The 21,045-nt window shown below is 33.4% G+C and overlaps 1 protein-coding gene across 1 annotated transcript; it reads left to right on the top strand.

The window, feature by feature from the left end:
- Nucleotides 1-318: 318 nt before the first annotated feature.
- Nucleotides 319-13,697, top strand: LOC120272357 (histidine kinase 1). Its single transcript, XM_039279173.1, has 13 exons — nucleotides 319-632; nucleotides 1,258-1,497; nucleotides 1,576-2,358; nucleotides 3,529-3,776; nucleotides 4,230-4,389; nucleotides 6,759-6,885; nucleotides 7,588-7,677; nucleotides 9,287-9,478; nucleotides 9,563-9,632; nucleotides 9,806-9,848; nucleotides 10,716-10,850; nucleotides 11,119-12,624; nucleotides 13,335-13,697. The coding sequence occupies exons 1-13, from the start codon at nucleotides 462-464 to the stop codon at nucleotides 13,590-13,592; spliced, it is 4,023 nt and encodes a 1,340-aa protein (XP_039135107.1). The 5' UTR covers nucleotides 319-461; the 3' UTR covers nucleotides 13,593-13,697.
- Nucleotides 13,698-21,045: the final 7,348 nt, after the last annotated feature.

The raw sequence follows: 21,045 nt of genomic DNA, 5'->3' as shown, positions 1-21,045 counted from the left end.
AGAAACCAGCTTCGTTAAATCACACATACATCCTTGACAAACTTTGAGCTTTCCTGGTTATCTTTTCCCTTCGAAAAACTGCTGTCAGTGCTTATCTTTATCGAAACTGCTAATGCGCAAGTAAAACAAGTTTGTAGATTTCAATTGGAGTTCAATGGTGCAATATTTTAGGTTCCTCCAGTATTTAAATTGTTGCACAAACCAACTACTTGAATAGAATATTAATCAAAAAGGATATCAGTCACTAATCAGGTGACACTGCCACCGAAGAAAAATAGATACAAAATCCTCAAGCAAAAAAGTGGAAGGTGACATGCCTAAACACAAATGAATCATCCTTATTTCATTTGTTTCGTCATTTACAACCCCTCACTTGTTTCTTGGGTCCAAGGTCTCAGTATGGAAGATGAAGCTCGGGAGATAGTCAGGATTGATATTCTGCAACTGCGACGGCGACTATAATGAAGCTGTCTCTGTGTAATCATAACCCTTTGAGGGAGAGCAGAGCATCTTTCACACCTCAACAGAGAATGCTTCATGGAGAGACTGAAGAAGAAGAAGAATACAATTACCACAATACACGATGTCTTTCTTCCTACTACAGCATCTTTGTCGCACGCCTCGCTATCATGGTATAAGAAATTCGCCAACTGATCAGCTTGTTTTGATTTTTTAACTAAATCTTCAGAGTCTATATCTAGACAAAGGGGAAACAAATTTAAGGTTCTTGTAGTAAAACAAGGACTTAAAAAATGCATAATATACATGTTTCATAGACCCTAGTAGTACTTTGTCTTTCTCTCTAGATAATTGTTGTCGTCTGAAATTGTGAGATTGCTTCTTTAAAGTCTTGCTCCTTTTCCAGATAATATTTTTGCTAACAAGAGCAACATTCAAATCTCCAACAACAATGATTTTGTTGGTGCCCCGAAGGATAACTTAGCAGGCTTTTTTCTCAAACTTCTCAAATAGTAAAAGTGCAGCAAGTCTTTTGACCCATTGCGTGTTCTCAAATAGTATTCAATAACCAAACCCAAAACAACTGAAAGTATAACTAACCAATCTTGGAGTGACGGCAACTAAAAGCCTGCTTGTAAGAATCTTGGTGTGCAAATTGATAGTTAAAAATTTGTTGAAGACTCAACAGATATTGCAGAGTCCAATCCTTCAGATACAATTGCAAAGACATATGCTTAAAATGATCATACAAAAGCTGCCCATTTCAGTAAGACTAAAAAGCCCTGATGACAATTGCAGGTTATGCTGGCCATTTTGATAGGATTGCTAACCATGCTGACCTGGCATTTCACAAGGTCATACACCACAAATTCTATAACTAGTCTCGCTTATGGGCTTCGTTATGAACTTCTGCAACGACCCATACTAAGGATGTGGAACATATTGAATTCCACAGTAGAGATAACTGTTGCACAGGTTAAGCTTTCTGAGTATGTAATCAGTCAGCATGAATCACCGAAGGGTCATGGACAAGCAGAGGTGACTTTCTGACTTCCTTTCTGTTAAATTCTAGTAATGCTTATCTAACATCATCAACTCATTTCTTCATCCTTACAGCTTTATGAAGCAATGAGGAACATAACTTGGGCTCTTTTTGCAAGCAAAAAAGCTCTTGATGCCATAACCATAAATTACACAAATGGTTTTGTTCAGGCATTTCATAGAGATCGCAGGAGCAACAATACATACTACATTTATTCAGACCTAATAAATGCCACAAACACTCAGATTCAAGGAAGCCCAGGAAATCATAGTGAAATCCCTCGAGCAGTAAGTCTAAACATATCTGCTATATGGTACCGAGAACCACTTGATCCAGTCACTGGCAATAAGCTAGGTGCTCCTAGCCAAATACCACCAGAAGATCTAATCCAAATAGCTGGTTTATCAGAATTACGTGATGGTACAGCTTCCTGGCATGTTGCTGTGAGCAAATTTACAGAGTCACCACTTCTTTCAGCGGCATTACCTGTCAGGCATCCTTCTCAAGGAAATATTGTGGCAGTTGTTGGTGTCACCACAGCACTTAAAAGTGTTGGCCAGCTGATGAGAGAACTTGTTGAATTCCACAGTGGGTACATGTATTTAACCTCTAAGGATGGCTACCTGCTTGCGACATCAACAGACGCTCCTCTTTTGAGAAATACAACAACTGGTCTGAAGCTTATGATGGCTAATGATTCAGAGGACCAAATGATAAAATCTGGGGCAGAGTGGTTGTGGAGAACCTATGGTGATCAATTTCCCATCAGCCATGAAATTCATGCAGAGAATGTCATGTTGGGAAGGGAGCGGTATTACATAGATTCTTTTTTCTTGAATCTGAAGAGACTTCCTTTGGTAAGATTTTAACCTCAGTCTATCACTGTTGATTGAAAATTTAAGATATATGCCCCAGCCATTCATCTCCTATTTGACAGGATACAACATGCCAACATGATACTACTGCTAAGCTTCCATCTAGTATTAATTGAAATGGTCTGCAAATAATATATACATTAAAAATAAAAATAGACCATTTTTATCAATATAAATCCATATTCATTTTTGCCATCTTGAAACTTGGTGCCTCACTACTTTGCAAGATGGCATATGTCAGGGACCATGCAAACAACAATTTTGCATGCTTTGGGAGAGGCTTTGTTAATTTAAACATTTGCGCCTAGCTGCCAATTAACTTACCAGTTCTCCCGTAATGTTACAAGATATATGTTAGCCTATTGAACTGAAAAATTAAGCAATTATTCTCAGTTATGACTACCAAGTGATTCTAAAATTTTTTACACATGTAAGAAAATATCTACTTCTTTTCCTAGATTGATTATTTACAATGCTTTTAAACACCTAAAAACCAGTTGGTTAAGACAGACGTTTAGCTCAGTGAACTCCATGACATAATGTATTTGTTATTGAGATTCATCTCATGCACTCATTTACAACCAACTAAAACACAAGACACCAATTCTTCTGTTTAACATCCATACAAACAATCAAGATAATGGTTCACACTCAAAATAAAAGTATGTGTGATATTAAATTGTCATAAGACTCCAGAATAAGTCAAGGATGGATTGCCCACCTCAACTGCCAGGGAAATTTGTTCTCAACTGAATATGGAGTCATGAATTACTAAAAATATTCAACAATTTATATAAGGCTGAAAGTATCAACCATCAGGCATTATATAACAAGTTCAACTGTCTGTGAAATTGCCTAAAGGGAAACCTACCTTGCTGATCATCATATTATACACTCAACTCAATCCTTGAAGGCTTAACTCATATTATGAAAATAATTACAAAATTATCAAATAGATAATAACATCTTTTAATCAACGACCAACGACATAGCTGTTCTTATTTATGATCACTAATAGAGATGTTGAAGTATATCACTTGAATGTGAGAGTTCAACATGAAGAGTTGTACCCATAGTGGTAAATTACGCACAGCTAGTTAAAAACTCATATATCATGGGAAACTTAAATCTAAGCTCATGCATATTTTGCAGGTGGGGGTTATTATCATTCCAAGGAGGTATATCATGGGAAAGGTTGACCAAATAGGTTTCACAACATTGATCATACTGATATCTGCATCTGTATGTATTCTTGCTATTGGCTGTGTTTGTATTTTGATACTAACAAGTGGAGTGTCAAAGGCAATGAAACTAAGAGCGGCACTAATAAGTCAATTAGATGCAAGAAGGAGAGCAGAGGCCTCGAGCAACTACAAAAGCCAGTTTTTAGCAAACATGAGGCAAGTACTTTTCCTTCTGAGAGAAGCGCATGCAACATTTTGTAATCAAATCTCTGAGAATGACAATAATTTAATTTGAAAATGAATCTTGTCTTCTGTGATTTAACTACATGAGCTACTTAATCAGATTTGATTATGACATAAAAGAATATTCAAAATTGATTTCACATGATCCCCATTTCATACCATTAGGATCTTTCTCACATAAGACTTGGCTTTTTAGAGCCACATACAGGGTAAAGCAAGTTCTGATCGATGCTTAATTAGCTACAAAATACAATAAGGAAGCTACTCCCGTATTGATGTTAAATTGGTGTTAAATGAGATCTATTTGAAACTGATTATGCAGCTGTCTTGTAATTATTTCTCTCATGAAGCACAGAATATCTTATTAACTGATCAATTAATTAACAGTTAACTGAGCATCAAAATATTGTTTCTTTCTTAACACAGTCATGAATTGCGGACACCCATGGCTGCGGTTATAGGGTTGTTGGACATTCTTATGATTGATGATAATCTCACCAATGAGCAAGTTGCCACAGTTACACAGATTCGGAAATGCTCAACTGCTTTGTTGCGACTTCTCAACAATATTTTGGACCTCAGTAAGGTAAATACTAAAATAAGTGCACCATTTAGTCATATTATACATAAGAATGAATAGGTTCTTACATGAATTAAAAATGCTTTGCTACTCTGCTCTTAGAGTTAAACATAAGTATTGAACCTTCACATGTGACTGCTCCAGAAATTCAGGAATAAAACTTCTAAGATAGCAAAAACCATGAAGCATGAATCTCTCGAGATTCCTGGGTAAAAAGTACTTTCATGAGGGTGTTCAATTGGGGTTAGAATAACTTGGAGTAAGCTGAGTTAGGGATTTTGAAGTTTGAACTTTCTTTTTTTTGGGGGAGGAAAAACATTGAAACAAGTTGACCAAAATTTCACTTAATTAATACAAATTAAAATAAGTATTTTACAATTAAGCATATAAGTTTTCTGATTAATAATTGATGTTTACTAATATAGTTAATTGTATTTTAATCTTAATTGCAGATTATATGTATTCAGTTAAGTGCTCCTATTCCATGCTATTGGTAGTGCTTTGGCTGGAACAGTAAGAATAAGTTAGAATAAATTGGTTTATCCCAAGTCACCAATTTATTCCCAACCAAGCATCAACAATTGAATTAAACTAAAATAACACTATAGGAATGCTTAATCACTTCAAAGAATGGATTTTGAAAGCATCAAATTTGTCATTCAATAATAGGACTTTCTTGAAAGAAGTGTGAAGCTTAATACGTCAACCGAACATGTTTATGTAACTTCAACCAGAAAGCAAAAGCCATAACTCAAAAGACTAGTCACTCTCCCCAACCAGGTTCCAAGACTTGGATAAAAAGGTTGGAAGAATTACCTATACACCACCTAAACATAGATAGAAAACAATGTTAGATTTTATATTTTGGTACTAGTGAGCCCTATATAGGCTCTATGTGGGCTTAGGAGTCTTACACCAAAAAGTCTCAAGACTTAATGGCTCAACCCTCTACCTATAGATAGACTCATTACACTTCTATCACACAACCGATGTGGTACTATATTTCCAACACCCTCCCTCAAGTTCAATTGGGTCATTTTTAAACCAGTTTGAACTTGCTCAGACTTGTACACCAGAGGTCTGTTTTTATCATGACTTGTACAATACTTTGTGTCTCAGAGGTCCTCCACACATGGACTTGTAAACTACTTGTGTCTCAGAGGTCCTACTCACATAGACTTGTACACTACTTGTGTCTCAGAGGTCCTTTTTTTTTAATATATATATTGAGCTCCACTATATTTCTCTGATACCATGTTAGATTTTATATTTTGGTACTAGTGAGCCCTATATGGGCTCTATATGGGTTTAGGAGTCTTACACCAAAAAGTCTCAAGACTTAATGGCTCAACCCCTATACCTATATATAGACCCATTACACTTCTATCACACAACCGATGTGGTACTATATTTCCAACAAACAACTTCTGGAAATATTCATTTCGAATTTGAACAGTGAAATTGATTGAACAAAAGCAAGCTATTTTTACTATGATTGATGGGCAGCTGGTGAACAGGAAATCTAAATTGGTATATTTTCTCTTTCTCTTGCAATGAGATTCAATTTACAAATCAACAGAAATATATCCAATTGTCGATTTCCTGTTTTGGGGAATAGAGCTCCACTTTATCTAGAGCAGAGTAACATGTAGATATCTTCCTCAAAGATGATTAAATTTGTATTAATTACTGACTCAAAAAACTATTCTTTAAAAGCTACACCTGATATTATTCCTCAAACTAAAGTTCTAGGTAAGGATGGTTATTGGTGTGGTCCGAGGTGGATAAAACAAACTTTGACCTTCAAAACACTTACGGGTAGGATTTCAAAGACCTAAAACCTATAACTCAACAAAAGATCTAAAATAAAAGCTAGTAGCTGGCTGACAATCAACATAGAGGAGTGATCTTCATATTGCTCCTAATAAGATTTAGCAATATATTCATTATTGAAGCTTTCTTTCTCTTGCACTGCAACGGTTATTACTTAGGATGACGCTATTTTTCACACGTTCATGTTCTCATACATGAAACTTCTATATTTTTTTGTGGTTATGAAGAAGATTGCTATAATTTCATGGTTTTGTGGCAAGCTGCATAAATCTATGCAATTCAGTAAGCATCAATGAAATGAGTGCTGCATACCTAGGCGTGTACAATATGGCATTCGAGACCCCTCATGCTACAATTCTAACCATTAGACCATTTATTAACACCCTACCTGTAATTCCAACTTCTAGACACAATTTACCAACGCATGTAAGATGTGAATTAATGTGAACTAATGTGAATTGTAAATTTTCATGCAGTTGATTTACAAATTCTCAAGTGGAAATGAGTAACACCAGTTAAATGTACTCTCTGCAATATGCTAGGTTGAATCTGGGAAACTAGTACTTGAAGAAGCTGAATTTGACTTGGGGCGAGAACTTGAAGGACTTGTAGACATGTTCTCAGTGCACTCCATGAGCCATAATGTTGAGACAATACTGGATATCTGTGGTATGTCAATCAACTCGTTATTTAAAGCTTAGCATAAACATTTAAGCAGTATGTGAGTTGAGAAAGACTTGCATGAAACCATGATAAATCATGCATGGCATCACAAATCTCCAAAAAGTGTATGACTTATGTGAAAGTGCAGTTTTGACCTTTAAACTATATCCCTGTATTGATTATGGAGAATGAAAACAAAAAAGTTCATTTGGTCCATAGTTTTTTATTTTTTTAAAAAAAAGAAAGAATAAATACCAGAATTGCTCACCTTTTTGTCAGTTTAGGGAAGATTATTCTTGAACTCCTATTTGTAGTTCAAGGACCAAAATAACTATAGAAGTATTTTTCAGGGACTAAAATGTATAGTCTCACTCCTAACCAACACTAGCAAAGAATCACAAGGAACAAAAACAAAATATTTTTCATCCATCACAGAATTAATGAAACAAAGTCAATGTGTTCCATTATGGTGATATACACTCTTCCTTATTTTGGTGTTTAGCTAATATTTTTTACTCTATACTTCAGAAACAAGTACAAATCTTTCTTTTCACTACAAGCTCAATGGACTAAAGTTTATTTAAAATGCAGAAGATTATTAAATATATTAGCATGCAAAAGTACTAATGATATAATATATGATGAATAACCTTGAGTATACATAAAGCAGCATAATCTGGGAGGTTCCTAAGTCTCTTTGTTTTGTAGATAGTGTGCCAAAAGTTGTTCGAGGAGATTCTGCGAGAGTTGTTCAGATATTTACAAATCTTATAAGTAACTCAATCAAGTTTACATCAGGTATTTATTTCAGTTAAGTCAAATTATGTATTTTACAAAGTTATAGTAGATACTTGCAAAATATGCGTGGTTCTTGGGCAGATATTACTAATGAATTCTACTATTAATAACATTGTATTGATGGAGAATTAGTTGTGCTTCTTTAAGATTTCATTTTGGTCATGCATGGATTGGGTATCCAAAAGAAAGAATGATCCACTTAATCTGTAAAAGTGCCAGGCAAGGTTATTAGAATTATGTTAGGAAAGAAAAATATGAAATGAACTTCACAACTTTCTATCTTCCAAATAGAATTAAAAAATTAAAGCTATCAGTAACAGCTAAAATTTGGGTCATTGTTCATCTTGTCCTCTGAAGTAAATAAAAGAAAATTGCTTATTTCTACCCTAAACTACATGATTTTATTTATTTTATCCCTTGAAGTAGACAAATTATTCTCTTTTTTCTCTTTTTTCTCTTATGTTGAACATGATAACTGATGTAGCCAAACACATCGTACATTCGTATGAGTCCACATCGGACGAAGGGGCCAATACAAACAAATTCATGTAGTTCACAGGCCAAAATGAACATTTTTTTTTTTTTTACTTTAGAGACCAAAAGGAACAGTAACAAAAAATTAAGGACCACTAGTCACGCTAATGATGAAATTCATGGTGTCAAATTAATTATTTAAACAGTTGATGTTGTATATTCAACTATTTTGAAGTAGAACTAAATCAGCTAAAGTGTAATAAGAGAGGTCACTAGGGCTAGTGTTGGGCATGCTCAAAGAGTTCATGTATGCTAACAGCTTATTTGGTAATGAGGGGTAATATATAAACTGCCAAACAAGGCACAATGGTACATGATGCTAAACTTGTCTACAATGTCCACAAGAATAACATCAATTTTTTAACTTTCAACTAGAAGCTAGTAATGTACTATAGATCTGCTAAGTTATTTACTAACTAGATACTAGAGAAACAAAGGTCAAGAAGAGAACAACAAATTCAGGGAATAAAGCATGACTTGTGAAACAAGGCCCATATGCTATGATGTCAGGACAAAGCCCATATGAAAGATTTGAAGTTAGACAGTAGTAAAATGGAACAATATAGACCTTATAAACATTAATATTACTTCTCCTGCTCAAATAGTATTTAACAATAATAAGAATGTACTGGTTTATTTTTTCCAGCTATATTTTTAGATTAGCAATGTAGACATACGGATATATACCTTGGAATGATCATTAAAAACGAGCTTAAAAACGAAAGACTAGTAGAAACACATTTGGCTTTACTAGGTAACGTGGAACCTATAAGATGATTTGTCTAGGAAAAGGCACAACTGTTACATAGAAGAACTTAAAGAGCAAGGTTAGTATAAACTACATTACTTTATTAGAAACAAAATTTAATTTTTAAAAAAGGCAGGGAGCTTGGCTAATTAAAAGTGAGCAGATTGATATAGGCATCCAGATAGTTTAGCCCATTCTTTCAACATTTTAACAAAATACAGTTCAGAACTAGTTTTTGTCGATTGCCAACAATACAGATACAGCTCTCACTAATATAATCCCTACAAGAATAACTCTCAAAATGAATTTAAGAAATTCAATTTTCAGAGGGGCATGTTATTCTGCGTGGATGGTGTGAAAGTTTCAATCAATCATGTCAGCTAGTGCAAAATAGTGTCAGCAAGATGCCACAAGATGCCCTCAATATAAAACCAAAACAAAATGAGAGTACTTTCAAACGAGATTACAAGAACAATGAAAGGATCACTCTTTGGTTTGAAGTTGAAGACACAGGCTGTGGTGAGTGGTGCTCATTTGGTTGCAATCTGGAAATTGTCTAGTCCTTCTGGAGAACAGATGATAAATTATTTATATTGCTTACAGGAATCGATCCAAGCAAATGGGAAACTGTTTTTGAAAGCTTTGAACAAGCAGACCCATCAACTACACGAACGTAAGCAAGTTTATCCCATTCTAGTACAGTAATGGCCTTAGGTAGCTTACTGAAATTTAATGCATCTTTTAAGTTGGAACAAGATTATATCATGATTGTGCTTTTGTGTATTTATTGTAACTTTAAGAATTATTAAAATCATTTTTATGTCAAAGTCTTCCTCGCATTTGCAGACATGGAGGAACTGGTCTGGGCTTATGCATCGTCAGAAACTTGGTAACGTGACATATCTCTCTTGTTAAAGTCACCTATTTCATAAGTTCTTGAAGGTTTCAATGGAAAGAACAATAAACTACACCTAAGCTTGCAGAAAGCAGTCAATATCTTATAACTCACTGAAAACCCAATCAAACTTTCATAAAATGAAACCTAGGCCTTGTTGCAAAATTCTCTATATGAAAACTTACATAAAATGAAAATGCTACTAGACTTGATTATAAAGATGAAAAAGTTAAAACAGCCATGAATAACAATGAAAAATACTGTTCATTCTGAACTTCAGGCTCTATTCATATGATTTGGAAAACACAGGAGTTAGAGATAAGATTACTAAGTATTTGGTCTAAAAACGGAAAAAGTTAACAACATCAAGTATAGGGGACAAATCAATTTCATTAAAGACAAAATCAGTAATAATTTTTTAACCATCCAGTGAGTTTTGAATATGAAATCATTGCTTAGAAAGCTTTATAAATCACCTTCTTTACATTCTTAAGAACGTTTAAAAAAACAATCACCCCTTCTAAATTATAATCTTCTAGAGTTGATAATATCCTGAATTCTTGAAAATCATCAATCAAGCATTCCAATCTAGGAACTTCTATGACTTAAGCTACATGTAAATAGTTAGAAACTTAATAAACTTGGCCTAGCATGAATATGATAATTAAGGTACCACCGTAGATCTAGATATTTCATAAGCAAACAACATTTATAATATGCCAATATATATGATCAGGAACCCTAAATATGATAAATAAGAGTGCAGCTTATTGTTTCATCCTGACCATCTGAATTTCCCATGATAATATAGCTTTCCACCTCATAGGTGGAACTAATTTTTGCAAATAATGCCCTTTCTAGGTTAACAAGATGGGTGGAGAAATAAAAGTCAAGAAGAAAGAAGGTCCAGGGACTCTAATGCAACTGTATTTGGTCCTTGGAATTGCCGAATGTGGTCAGGAGGCTAAAAAGGATTTAAGCAAATATAACTTGACGGTAAGCCAGTAGATATCCCTAACACTTCAAAGTATTTTTGGTCTTTGGTGAGGATTGACTTGCAAGAGTTTTATTTTTGTGCTTCCTTCATATGCATATCACTATCTGAAGAAGAAAACGTCTAATGTGGAATGACAATTTAGATTCTTTCAATATATCTTTAATGTCCTCAAATGCATTGACCTCTCAGAAAGAGGAGAGTCAGCTTATCACATTTGTCATATATTGAAACAAGATAATAGCTACTAAATTGGAAATATCTGTGCAGGTATTGCTTGCAATGAACAGCAGCAAAGGGAGATCTATCACCGCTCAGTGGTTAAAGGAGAAAGGAGTATCAACATGGGAATCATCAGAATGGAATGGGCTCACTCAAATACTGATTCAATTTTTTAGAGGCAACAGGAATGCTGAGAATGGCTTCACAGAGAATTCCAAAAGAGAATCATTCCATTTGAACAGAATGAGGGAGGGGGCCAAGGAAATCAATGTTCAAAAAATAGGAAGCCCAAAAGTAGTTATTATAGTGGACACAGCGCTGTTAGACCAAAGTACAAATATATGGAAAGAACAACTAATTTTCCTAGACCAATATCATGGAGAAGCAAAGTTTGCTTGGGTACTAAGTCACGACACCTCAAATGCTATCAAAGTAGAGCTCCGGAGAAGAGGAAATTTCTTGATGGTTAATAAACCATTATACAAGACAAAGCTGATACAGATTTTGGAAACAGTTGTCAGTCAAGAAAACTTTGAAGATCAAAGAAGCGAAATTTCTGAGCTTTCAACCATGCCAAGTGACTGGCCCGAATGCCATGAAATAGATCCCATTCAGTTTGACAGTATCAGCTCAGGAAGTTCTGGCATATCAGATACAGAAAACTTAGGCTCAAGAACAAGCACATTTGCCAGCGGATATAAAAGAAGGGAAGAACTTTTGGTATCCCATAATCCTCATTACGTTAAATGTGATTCAGGAAAAGAGTCTGCGAATCCAATCACACTGCATACAACACACAAATCCAATATTGTCCAGGCAGCAAATAACTCTGAAACTTTATCAAGGGATATAGGTGCTGACAAGTATGAAATTACAGATGTGGATCATTTAGCAAGGTACAATCACAAGATAGTCAGTAAAGATATTGTAACCACTGAAAAGACAAAACAAGGACGACACATAGATTCCCAGGTGGAAGACCCTCTTCTGGCGTACAAAAAAACTTTTTGCGAGATCAACCAGCCAGACTATTTGAAAAGAAATTTAATAGAGGAAACAAACCAAAACCATGTTGGGGCTCAATTATGTGACTCAAAAGACAAGGCACTGGAACTGATAGACAAACGAAATTCAACAGCAGTGTGCAATTTGAATGCTAGGCTTATGCATAATCAAAATGGAGAACAGAAATCACCATTATCTCCTAGAGTTCTGGAAATCAATAAATATCAAGATGCAAACTTCCAAACAAACAAAGAGGATTATCCAATGCCAACAAAGGTGGTTCCTCACCAAAATCATCTAGGAGGCTTGTGTATACTTCTTGCAGAAGATAACCCAATACTACAGAGAGTTGCAATGACAATGCTGGAAAAGGTGGGAGCCAAAGTTGTAGCAGTAGGAGATGGAATGCAAGCAGTAGATGCTTTAAAATGCATATCCTGTGGAGAGCAGAATGCAGTCCAAAATTCAATTGAGAATGAAGGTGAAAGGCAATCACCAAAGCCACTGCAAGAAAATCCACCATTTGATCTGATTCTGATGGACTGTCAGGTAATAAATGACAAGAAGAGGCATAAATTTGTCAATTTTATTTTTCCTTCCAATATGCTTTTCCTGCTTTAACAGTCTACTTAGAGTTGGCTTATGTTTTCCCTATCTATTTTTATAGTGCTTCTATATCATAATTACATTTGGTGTCTTGCTTCTGTCTCGTATGGAGCAAGAAAGTTTTGCAAAGTGGATATGAAATAACAGGTCAGTTTAAAAATTTCAGATAGATTAGTGAAATTTACCATATTGGGTGCACAAGCACAAATGTGCTGGTTTTGTATTTTAGATGAATGAATACAACCCACACAAACAATGTGGGCCATCATGCAATTAATGTGCCATATGCTTCACATTTCAATTGACTCCCCACTAGATATATCCCCAGGAATTAATCCTTAAAAACCTTTCTTTTCAAGTTTGGCAAAATGCACAGATTCTTATCTACCACGGAAAATGCAGATAAAAGTAGAAGACACCCCTTCATTGATTAAGACTTGACCTAGCTACCATGATGTTCAGTTCTTTTTCAGAAATCTCATGCTCACTTGTTATAAATGTTAGTGGACGTATTACAATGACTGAAGTTCATTTAAAATGCCTTGAGAAATTGAATTGTCATTAGTTTGTTATTATTAAATGACAGCATTAATGCCTAAAATCATTCTCCAAAATAAACCTATATGGACTGAATTTATGAATGCTAACTGCAGATGCCAAAGTTGGATGGCTACGAAGCAACAAAAGCAATTAGGAGACTTGAGGAGGGGACAAGTTTGCATATTCCAATTGTTGCAGTGACAGCACATGCAATGTCGTCTGATCAAGAGAAATGTATAAAAGTGGGGATGGATGCATATCTAACAAAGCCAATCGACAGTAAGTTGATGGTTTCAACCATTTTATCTCTCACTAAGAAAATTTCTTCTGTAAACCATGTTAGCCAAATGGCTGGAGAACCAAGAAGCTAAGAGATGATAATACAATCAAAGTGTAAAAAATAAATTTTCTATATGCAGAATCAAGAGTTTCAACAACCACCTCTTAATGCTATATCAAGAAAATCTATAATTGGTGCCCAAAGTTGGAATATTTCTACATAAATTTCCACAATAATGAAGTTTTGTCAGCTTATTCTGTCTTCAGCTGACCATGAACTCTTCAAAATATCTAGTTCTTGACTTAATCAATATTTCACCAAAATCATTTTTCTGTTTTTTTTTAACTTTCACAGGAGCCACTAACATCAACCTTTACAGCATGATGATATCAGAATCATTGGCATATAAATGAAGATGACTCCTAAAGAAACAGACCTACTTCTCCATTTATGTGAAATTATATAAGCAATAAAGATTTATCTCCATTCACTTACGGAAAACATCATTCATTTATTTGAACCTTTGCAATGACCATGAACCAGAAACAAACTTTACACCAAATTCACCAAAGAAATACAGTTTCCTTCAGAGTAAAACATCAACATTCTCATGGTGAACAGAACCTTCAGAAATTCAAAAAACAAGGAGTAAAAATCTAGAAATTATGATCAAAAGAATCAAGGAGAGTGGTGTTCCAACAAGGAATCAGAATAGAAGATAAACATAGCGTTAAACTCAGAGATTGGAATCAAGGAAGGACCAAGATAGATTGATTGGAGAAGATGAGATCATACTCAGGTTCTTCTCATCCCGGAGGTGCTGCACATGGTCTCGAGCTCCTCCAACGAATGCGGATTTGATGAGACTGTGGAGTACTCACCCGCCTCTGTTTTGGCCCAATAAAACAAAGGTAAATTATAAAAAGGTAAAAACTCATATTAATCCATGAAAAATAAAATTTCATTTTGGTCCTCAAAATATGAATTCATAAAATGCATATGTTTCCATCTGAAGAGGTTGGGTCCGGTTGACACAATAAAAAAAAAAAATGAGCGATAGGACAACACAAACTCTTTTGTCCTTTGTTGGATTTGCAAATGTCGTTAGGATACAACACAACCACATGTTTGAGTATAGCATAAGTTGGAAAAAAGTTTGTTCATGTTATACAAGTTTTAAGTTATGAGATAACACAATCAAAAGTCAATTTTGGCCTACTTCAAATCCGAAAATTACAACAATTAACTGAAAAACTACATCACAACAAAAAAAAAATTTCACAATTGTCATCCAATGCTCTCCCGATATTATTACCACACAACAGTGATAAGGAATCCCACAAATCATAGAGTGCTAAGGGTGATAATACTCACCGAAATATCAAAGGAAAATTCCTACATAATTAGTATGCCAATAGATAAAGGGAACTCCAACTAATTGGCCTGATATTCTTATCATTGTTTGTTGTTGAATTAGATATCATAATCTTTTTTTTTCATTCTTATCTTGTGTAACAACCATATCCATAACAGATTATAACTAGCTTTCTGTGTATACAATATAAAAAGTAAGAACTAAAAAAGTTATTGTTTTTCCGCTATAATTCTATTTTTTTTCTCTAATCCTTCGCTATTTTCTCCTTCCCCGGCCTTCCCCTCCGTGTGGCACTTTCCTCTTTTTCAAATCTCTTTTCCTCCTCCTATCTTCCACTTCTCTTACTTTCTCTTCTCATTAAGAATTCTAGAGTTTCCGGGCATCCTCCAAGATCTACCGGTCTTGTTCTATACAAATTGTCCATGTTTATTTGTTAAGTAAAAAAAAAGATTATTATGTTATGATCATCACATGCTTGTTATCTCTAATTATAATATACATGTTCTAATTTGTGAATTATTAGTTAAAAGTATCAAGATTATTGGTTAAGATAAGAAATGTTAACAAAATTTATAATATATTTTTCATAAGTAATTATTAGTTAATAAATTTTGAAAACTAAAAAATATATTGGTACTTTTAAAATATTTTCTTTTATTTTTTATTTTATTCCAAAAGGATTATATAGAGGGTATTATAGTAATTTTACAATTTATTGGCTTATACTTGTGTGAGTCAAACATAGAATAATACAAAAAATTTTGCGATGCCCTTCAAATATCAAACAGGGCACAAGACAAAGACAAGCACTTGTGATGTATTGTACTCTTGTACTATACCCTTGTGCAAATCAAACGGGCCCTTAGGGTCAATTCTATTCACAAATCACAATAATAGTTGAAGGTTATAACTTGTCTATAGTTATATAAAAAAATTATGCAGTTTTTATCATACACTATATATACATATATACATTATATAAAGTTTATCCCCTTCTAACCTTCTTGACATACATTTGTCATTTAAGGTATTGATTGTTTTTTTTTTCTTTTTAGTTTTGTGGATTTTATTTTATATATATATATTTTTTTTTTTGGGGGCAGTTGTTAGCTTTCTCTTACAAATTCTTTCTCTTGCGTCTCCCTCTTCAAAAGGGAGAGAGAGATCTCAAAGGCCAACTTTTAACCCTTGTTTGGTTTGAAGGGGGAGTGAGGAGGGTTTGAACAAATATTATGTTTTGTTGAATGGAGGAGTAAGGGGTGTAATCTGGGTTGGGAGGAGGAATAAGGAGTGGGGAGAAGTATAATGTGTATTTGACCAATTTTCCCTTTAATATAAAAACAATTTTTTCTTAAAATATTTTTTAATCTTTATATTATTATTATTAAACCAATAACTACATAACTCATTTTTTACCTTTTCATATTTTTTATATTTTTGCTCAAATTTTTTATTAATAATTTTAAACCAATATTAAGAAATTGAGAGTGAATGAAAATAATACATTAGTGGGAATCAAAAATTTTGATGTAAACCTCATACTCCAATCCACATCAAATTGCATGTTATTAATGATGGTTTTATTTTTAATTATAGGAAAAACACTCACATTATGGAAATCAAGAGTTCATTAAAAAACCTTTTTAGGAAAGTATTCATAACACCATGATCCTTTACATGTTTTTAAAAAAATACAATGAACAATTGAACTATTTATTATCACAATATAGATAATATAGGCAGAGTAATGCACTTCATCTGCACAATATAGAAAATATATAGAGTGGTCTAAGTGATGCTTTTTCACCATGATTGCAACACTATAATACTTCACATTTTATTTTTTTAACTCACAATAAAAAATCGAAGAATAAACCACTTTCAACACATTATAAACAATCTCCTTGAAGCAAATGTTGGCAGCAAGTAAACAATATTAATAGAAGACAAATGGTTCGTCACATGCCACTTTTAAGTTCAAACTGCACTATTCCAAGGCAAAATATGTCACTCATGATTGAATACAAAGCATAGTCCACCCATAGTAGCATTTTAATATTAGTAACATCACAAGTAAAATTTGTTATGGGCATAGATAATAATATTAATTCTTCAAGCAAATTTTTCCCTTAACAATTACATAGTGAAATTGTTAAGATCATTGAGCATCCCACTTAAATTCTCAAGCCAGTAGTTTTAGATTTGGAAAATTCTATTAACTAAATGTAAGATTGATGAAAATTGACATGAATCAGAAGCAACCACCATGGCAAATGATATCTGGTTGAAAATAAAACAAACAAACCCACGACCTTTTTGAAGTTTAATGGGGTAACACCAAGAGCTGTGGACTGCAGTCGGATCTCTTCCGGCGCTACTATCACAAATCTTTTCCTGGCAACTATGGGAAAGCAAAATTAAATTGACAATTGTAGTCGCAGATCTCCTTCTAGCTTGTTGTGGGAAAGATGGACTTTCTTTCTAGTGGTTATGGGAAAGAAGGATTGGGATCATGGATTTCTTCCTGGCCGGCTATAAGAAAAGGAAAGCTAGGTTTTTGGATGAAGGATATGATGTCTTTTTTCAAATATATAAAGGGCATCAATGTTTATTCACATGAGCCTTTTCTCATAAAAAATTATTTAATAATCCCACCCATCCAAAAGACCCCTATTTAGAGGGGTGGGATCCATCCCTCCAAATTCCTCCTCCTCCTTCTCCTTCTTACACCTCCAACCAAACAAGCATGACTCCCCCTAACCCCTTGCTACCCCTCTACAATCCCCCAACCAAACAAGAGGTTAAGTTTTTATTTTTTTTATTTTTATTTATTTATTTATTTATTATTATTATTATTATTATTATTATTATTATTATTATTTTGGTTTTAGGGCAGTTGTTTGTTTTTAGGGTTTGTATGTTGCAAAATATATATTTTTTTCCTCTCTCAGTGTCTCCCTCTTCGAGAAGGAAATAGAGATCTCGATGTGCTCCAACGCCACCTTGCCAGATCTTGGAGACCAATCCCCACCCTCATCGGAGGCAATGCTTACTCCTTGCTTTTTCTCGATGGTGCTGCTATGGCTGGTTCTCGAGCCCTTAGTGTGGGTTGTCTGACAGGGAATCAATCCGTTCTGCTGCTAACCATGGCAAGAATCCATGATGGAAGCGCCTCTAGTGGTCAGAGCAGGTGGGCCTCTTTCCAGCCAATTGATTCCAAGGTTTTCTCTAATTGAATGATAGCTATATAGTTTGAATTTCCCTATAATTGATTCATTGTCTTCCGTTGTGTACAAGTACTCTTTCCTTTTTACAATTAAAAAAACACTTTCCCTCGAAACCTATGTCACCATTAGCCATTTAGGTATTGTTTGTGTTTTTTGTTTTCATACTTTCTTTTATTGGGGTTTTATTTTTTAAGTGATATGTATGAGAGGCCAAATGACATTCTTCTATTGTTTGGGGTTTGATAAAATTGTTATTTTTCCTTGAAAGCTGTTCTAAGAGATAATATATGATTCTTTTTCCATATTGCTAAAAGATACCAAATGACAAATTACATCTATGTAATAGATTTGTGCACCTATGTTCATAATTTGCCATTTAGGTATGGTTGTGGTTTTTTATCCATTTTTTAGGGTTTTTTTAATGTATGAGAGGGCCAAATGGCCTAACTCTATTGTTTGGAATTTGAATTTTTTAAATTCATATTTTTTTTTGGTTATTTTCCGTTGAAAGCTATCACTGCTAAGAGAAGATATATGATTTGTTTCACATTGCTATAAGATTCCAAATGACAAATCATATCTATGTATTAGATTTGTTCATGGCATTTGCCATTTAGGTATTGGTTGGGTTTTTTTCATCCTTTTTTGTTAGGGTTTTGTTTTTAAGTGATATGTATGAGAAGTCCAAATGGAATTCTTCTATTGTTTGGGATTTTAATTTTTTTTAATTTTTTTTTTTGTTATTTTTCCTTGAAAGCTATCACTACTACAAAATGATATATGATTTGTTTCAAATTACTATAAGATTTCAAATGACAAATCATATCTATGTAATAGATTTGTGCATTGTTTGGGATAAAAACATGTTGAGATAAAGTTAAGAATAATCATTCACACTTAGATAATGACTCATGATATAAAATATATGCTATTTGGTAATGAGCTTCTACAATTAGTGATATACATCCATCTTGATGCAGAATTAGGAAAAATTATAGCCTCTACTATTAGGACTCTTGACATGGTGTGGTGTCATTGGGGTTTCTTAGTGAATTATTGAGAAGGCGTAAGACTTATGACAAATTATATTTTAGTGGGAAAATAGCTCTTACAAATACCCATTGCGATGATATTATAAACTTATAACAAATATTTTATTTATCATTACAAGCTTATCATAACTTAATTTAATCTAAAAAATCATTTCATTAACAAATATTTTATTTATTAAAAAAACTATGAAAAAAATCATAATAGACTTATCTTAAACCTATCTTTATTTGGACAACCTTCAATGCTGGTTTTAATAATGGAAAATTAATTTATAGATAAAAAGATTATCATTGCCTCTTCAAGGCTCTTGAGAGCATGACTGTGATGAGAATTAACTCGTGGTATAGGGCAAATATAACTATAAGTTGATGACTATCTAGGATAATAAATCCATAAGTTAACACCAATAATGAATGCAAAAAACACAAGAAATTTTATTAGTCTTTGTCATAAGTGCTTATCTTTGAGGCAATAATTTTGCTTAACTCTTATTATTGATGTTGATTGGCATATTATCTACCCTCTTGCATTTCATTTGCATTTGCTTATTGATAACAATTATGTAATACATTAATCAATTTCATTAAACATTTTGCCCCAAACTAATATTTAAAAACTTTATCATTGCCTATGGAAAGCTCTTGAGAGCATGAGTGTAATGGGAATTAACTCTTAGTAATGACATGTATGGGAAGGAAAATATCAACATCAATAATGGGATTTTTATTATTGTGGGAAAGTTTGGGATTTTCAGTATTTATTTATTAAAATAATAAGTTATGTTAATTTTTTCACTTTTGCAATTTAAGTGAAGTTTGGATACATTGAATTTAATGTATTTATACCAATTGTTTTTTCCCAAAATCCCATCTTGATATATAATGAGTTAGAAGCAATTATTGCCTTTATAATAAGAACCAATGACATAATATAGCTTCATTAGGCCTTCTAATGATATAAATTCAATCTAATGTATGTATGCCAATTTTTATTTTTTTTTTTAAAAAAAATGCATCTTGATTGAGAGTTAGGAGCAATTATTACCTCTATGATAAGGACAAACTAGCCACATGAGCCTTTCTTAGTGAATAATTGGGTATTTATTTATTTATTTATTATAATCATAAGTTATGTCAATTTTTTCCTCTTTTACAATTTAATTGAAGTGTGGATACATTCAAACTAATGTATTATTCCAGTTTTTGTGTCAAAAATGCATCATGATATATATAGAGAATTAGAAGTAACTATTGCCTCTATGATAAGGACCAGTTAGCTTAATTAGGTCTTCATACTAAATTATTGAGTAGGTTTAAGGCTTATGATAAATGACAGATTGTTTTTAAGTTGGGAATAACCTTCTACAGATAGCCACTCTAATGATGTTATAAGTGCTTATCATCGAGAAATCCTAACTAAAAGATTGGTCTTATTATTACTATGAGGTTTGCATTTATCCTTGAGAGTCTTTACTTGAAATCTATTAGTTGTAAATGAATAATTTAATGTACTTAATATTCACATAATACTTAATACATACATATGTTTTAACATAGTTCCATTTGTTGTATTTGCACACACGTAAACACACACGTATAAAAAAAAGAAGAAGAAAAAATGGCAATTCCTAAATCTCTTCTTCTTTTTTCACTAATTCATACAACAATATTTTGAATACATAATATATTAATTAATGTCATCTTTTTTACTTTGCACAAGTTTTGCAATGAGCTTCAAGTATATTTCACAACTAAAGCCCCTTGGCCAAAACCAGCTGGTGAAGATTAGGGTAACAAGGATATGGGATTATTATGTCCCAACTTCAAACATATGTATTGGTTTTGCATTCTTGGCAAGCTGATACTCAGGTGCTTAGAGATATTCTTTAA

Source organism: Dioscorea cayenensis, chromosome 11 (assembly GCF_009730915.1).
Source record: "Dioscorea cayenensis subsp. rotundata cultivar TDr96_F1 chromosome 11, TDr96_F1_v2_PseudoChromosome.rev07_lg8_w22 25.fasta, whole genome shotgun sequence".
Lineage (NCBI taxonomy): Eukaryota > Viridiplantae > Streptophyta > Magnoliopsida > Dioscoreales > Dioscoreaceae > Dioscorea > Dioscorea cayenensis.
This window is presented reverse-complemented; position numbering and strand designations above follow the sequence as displayed.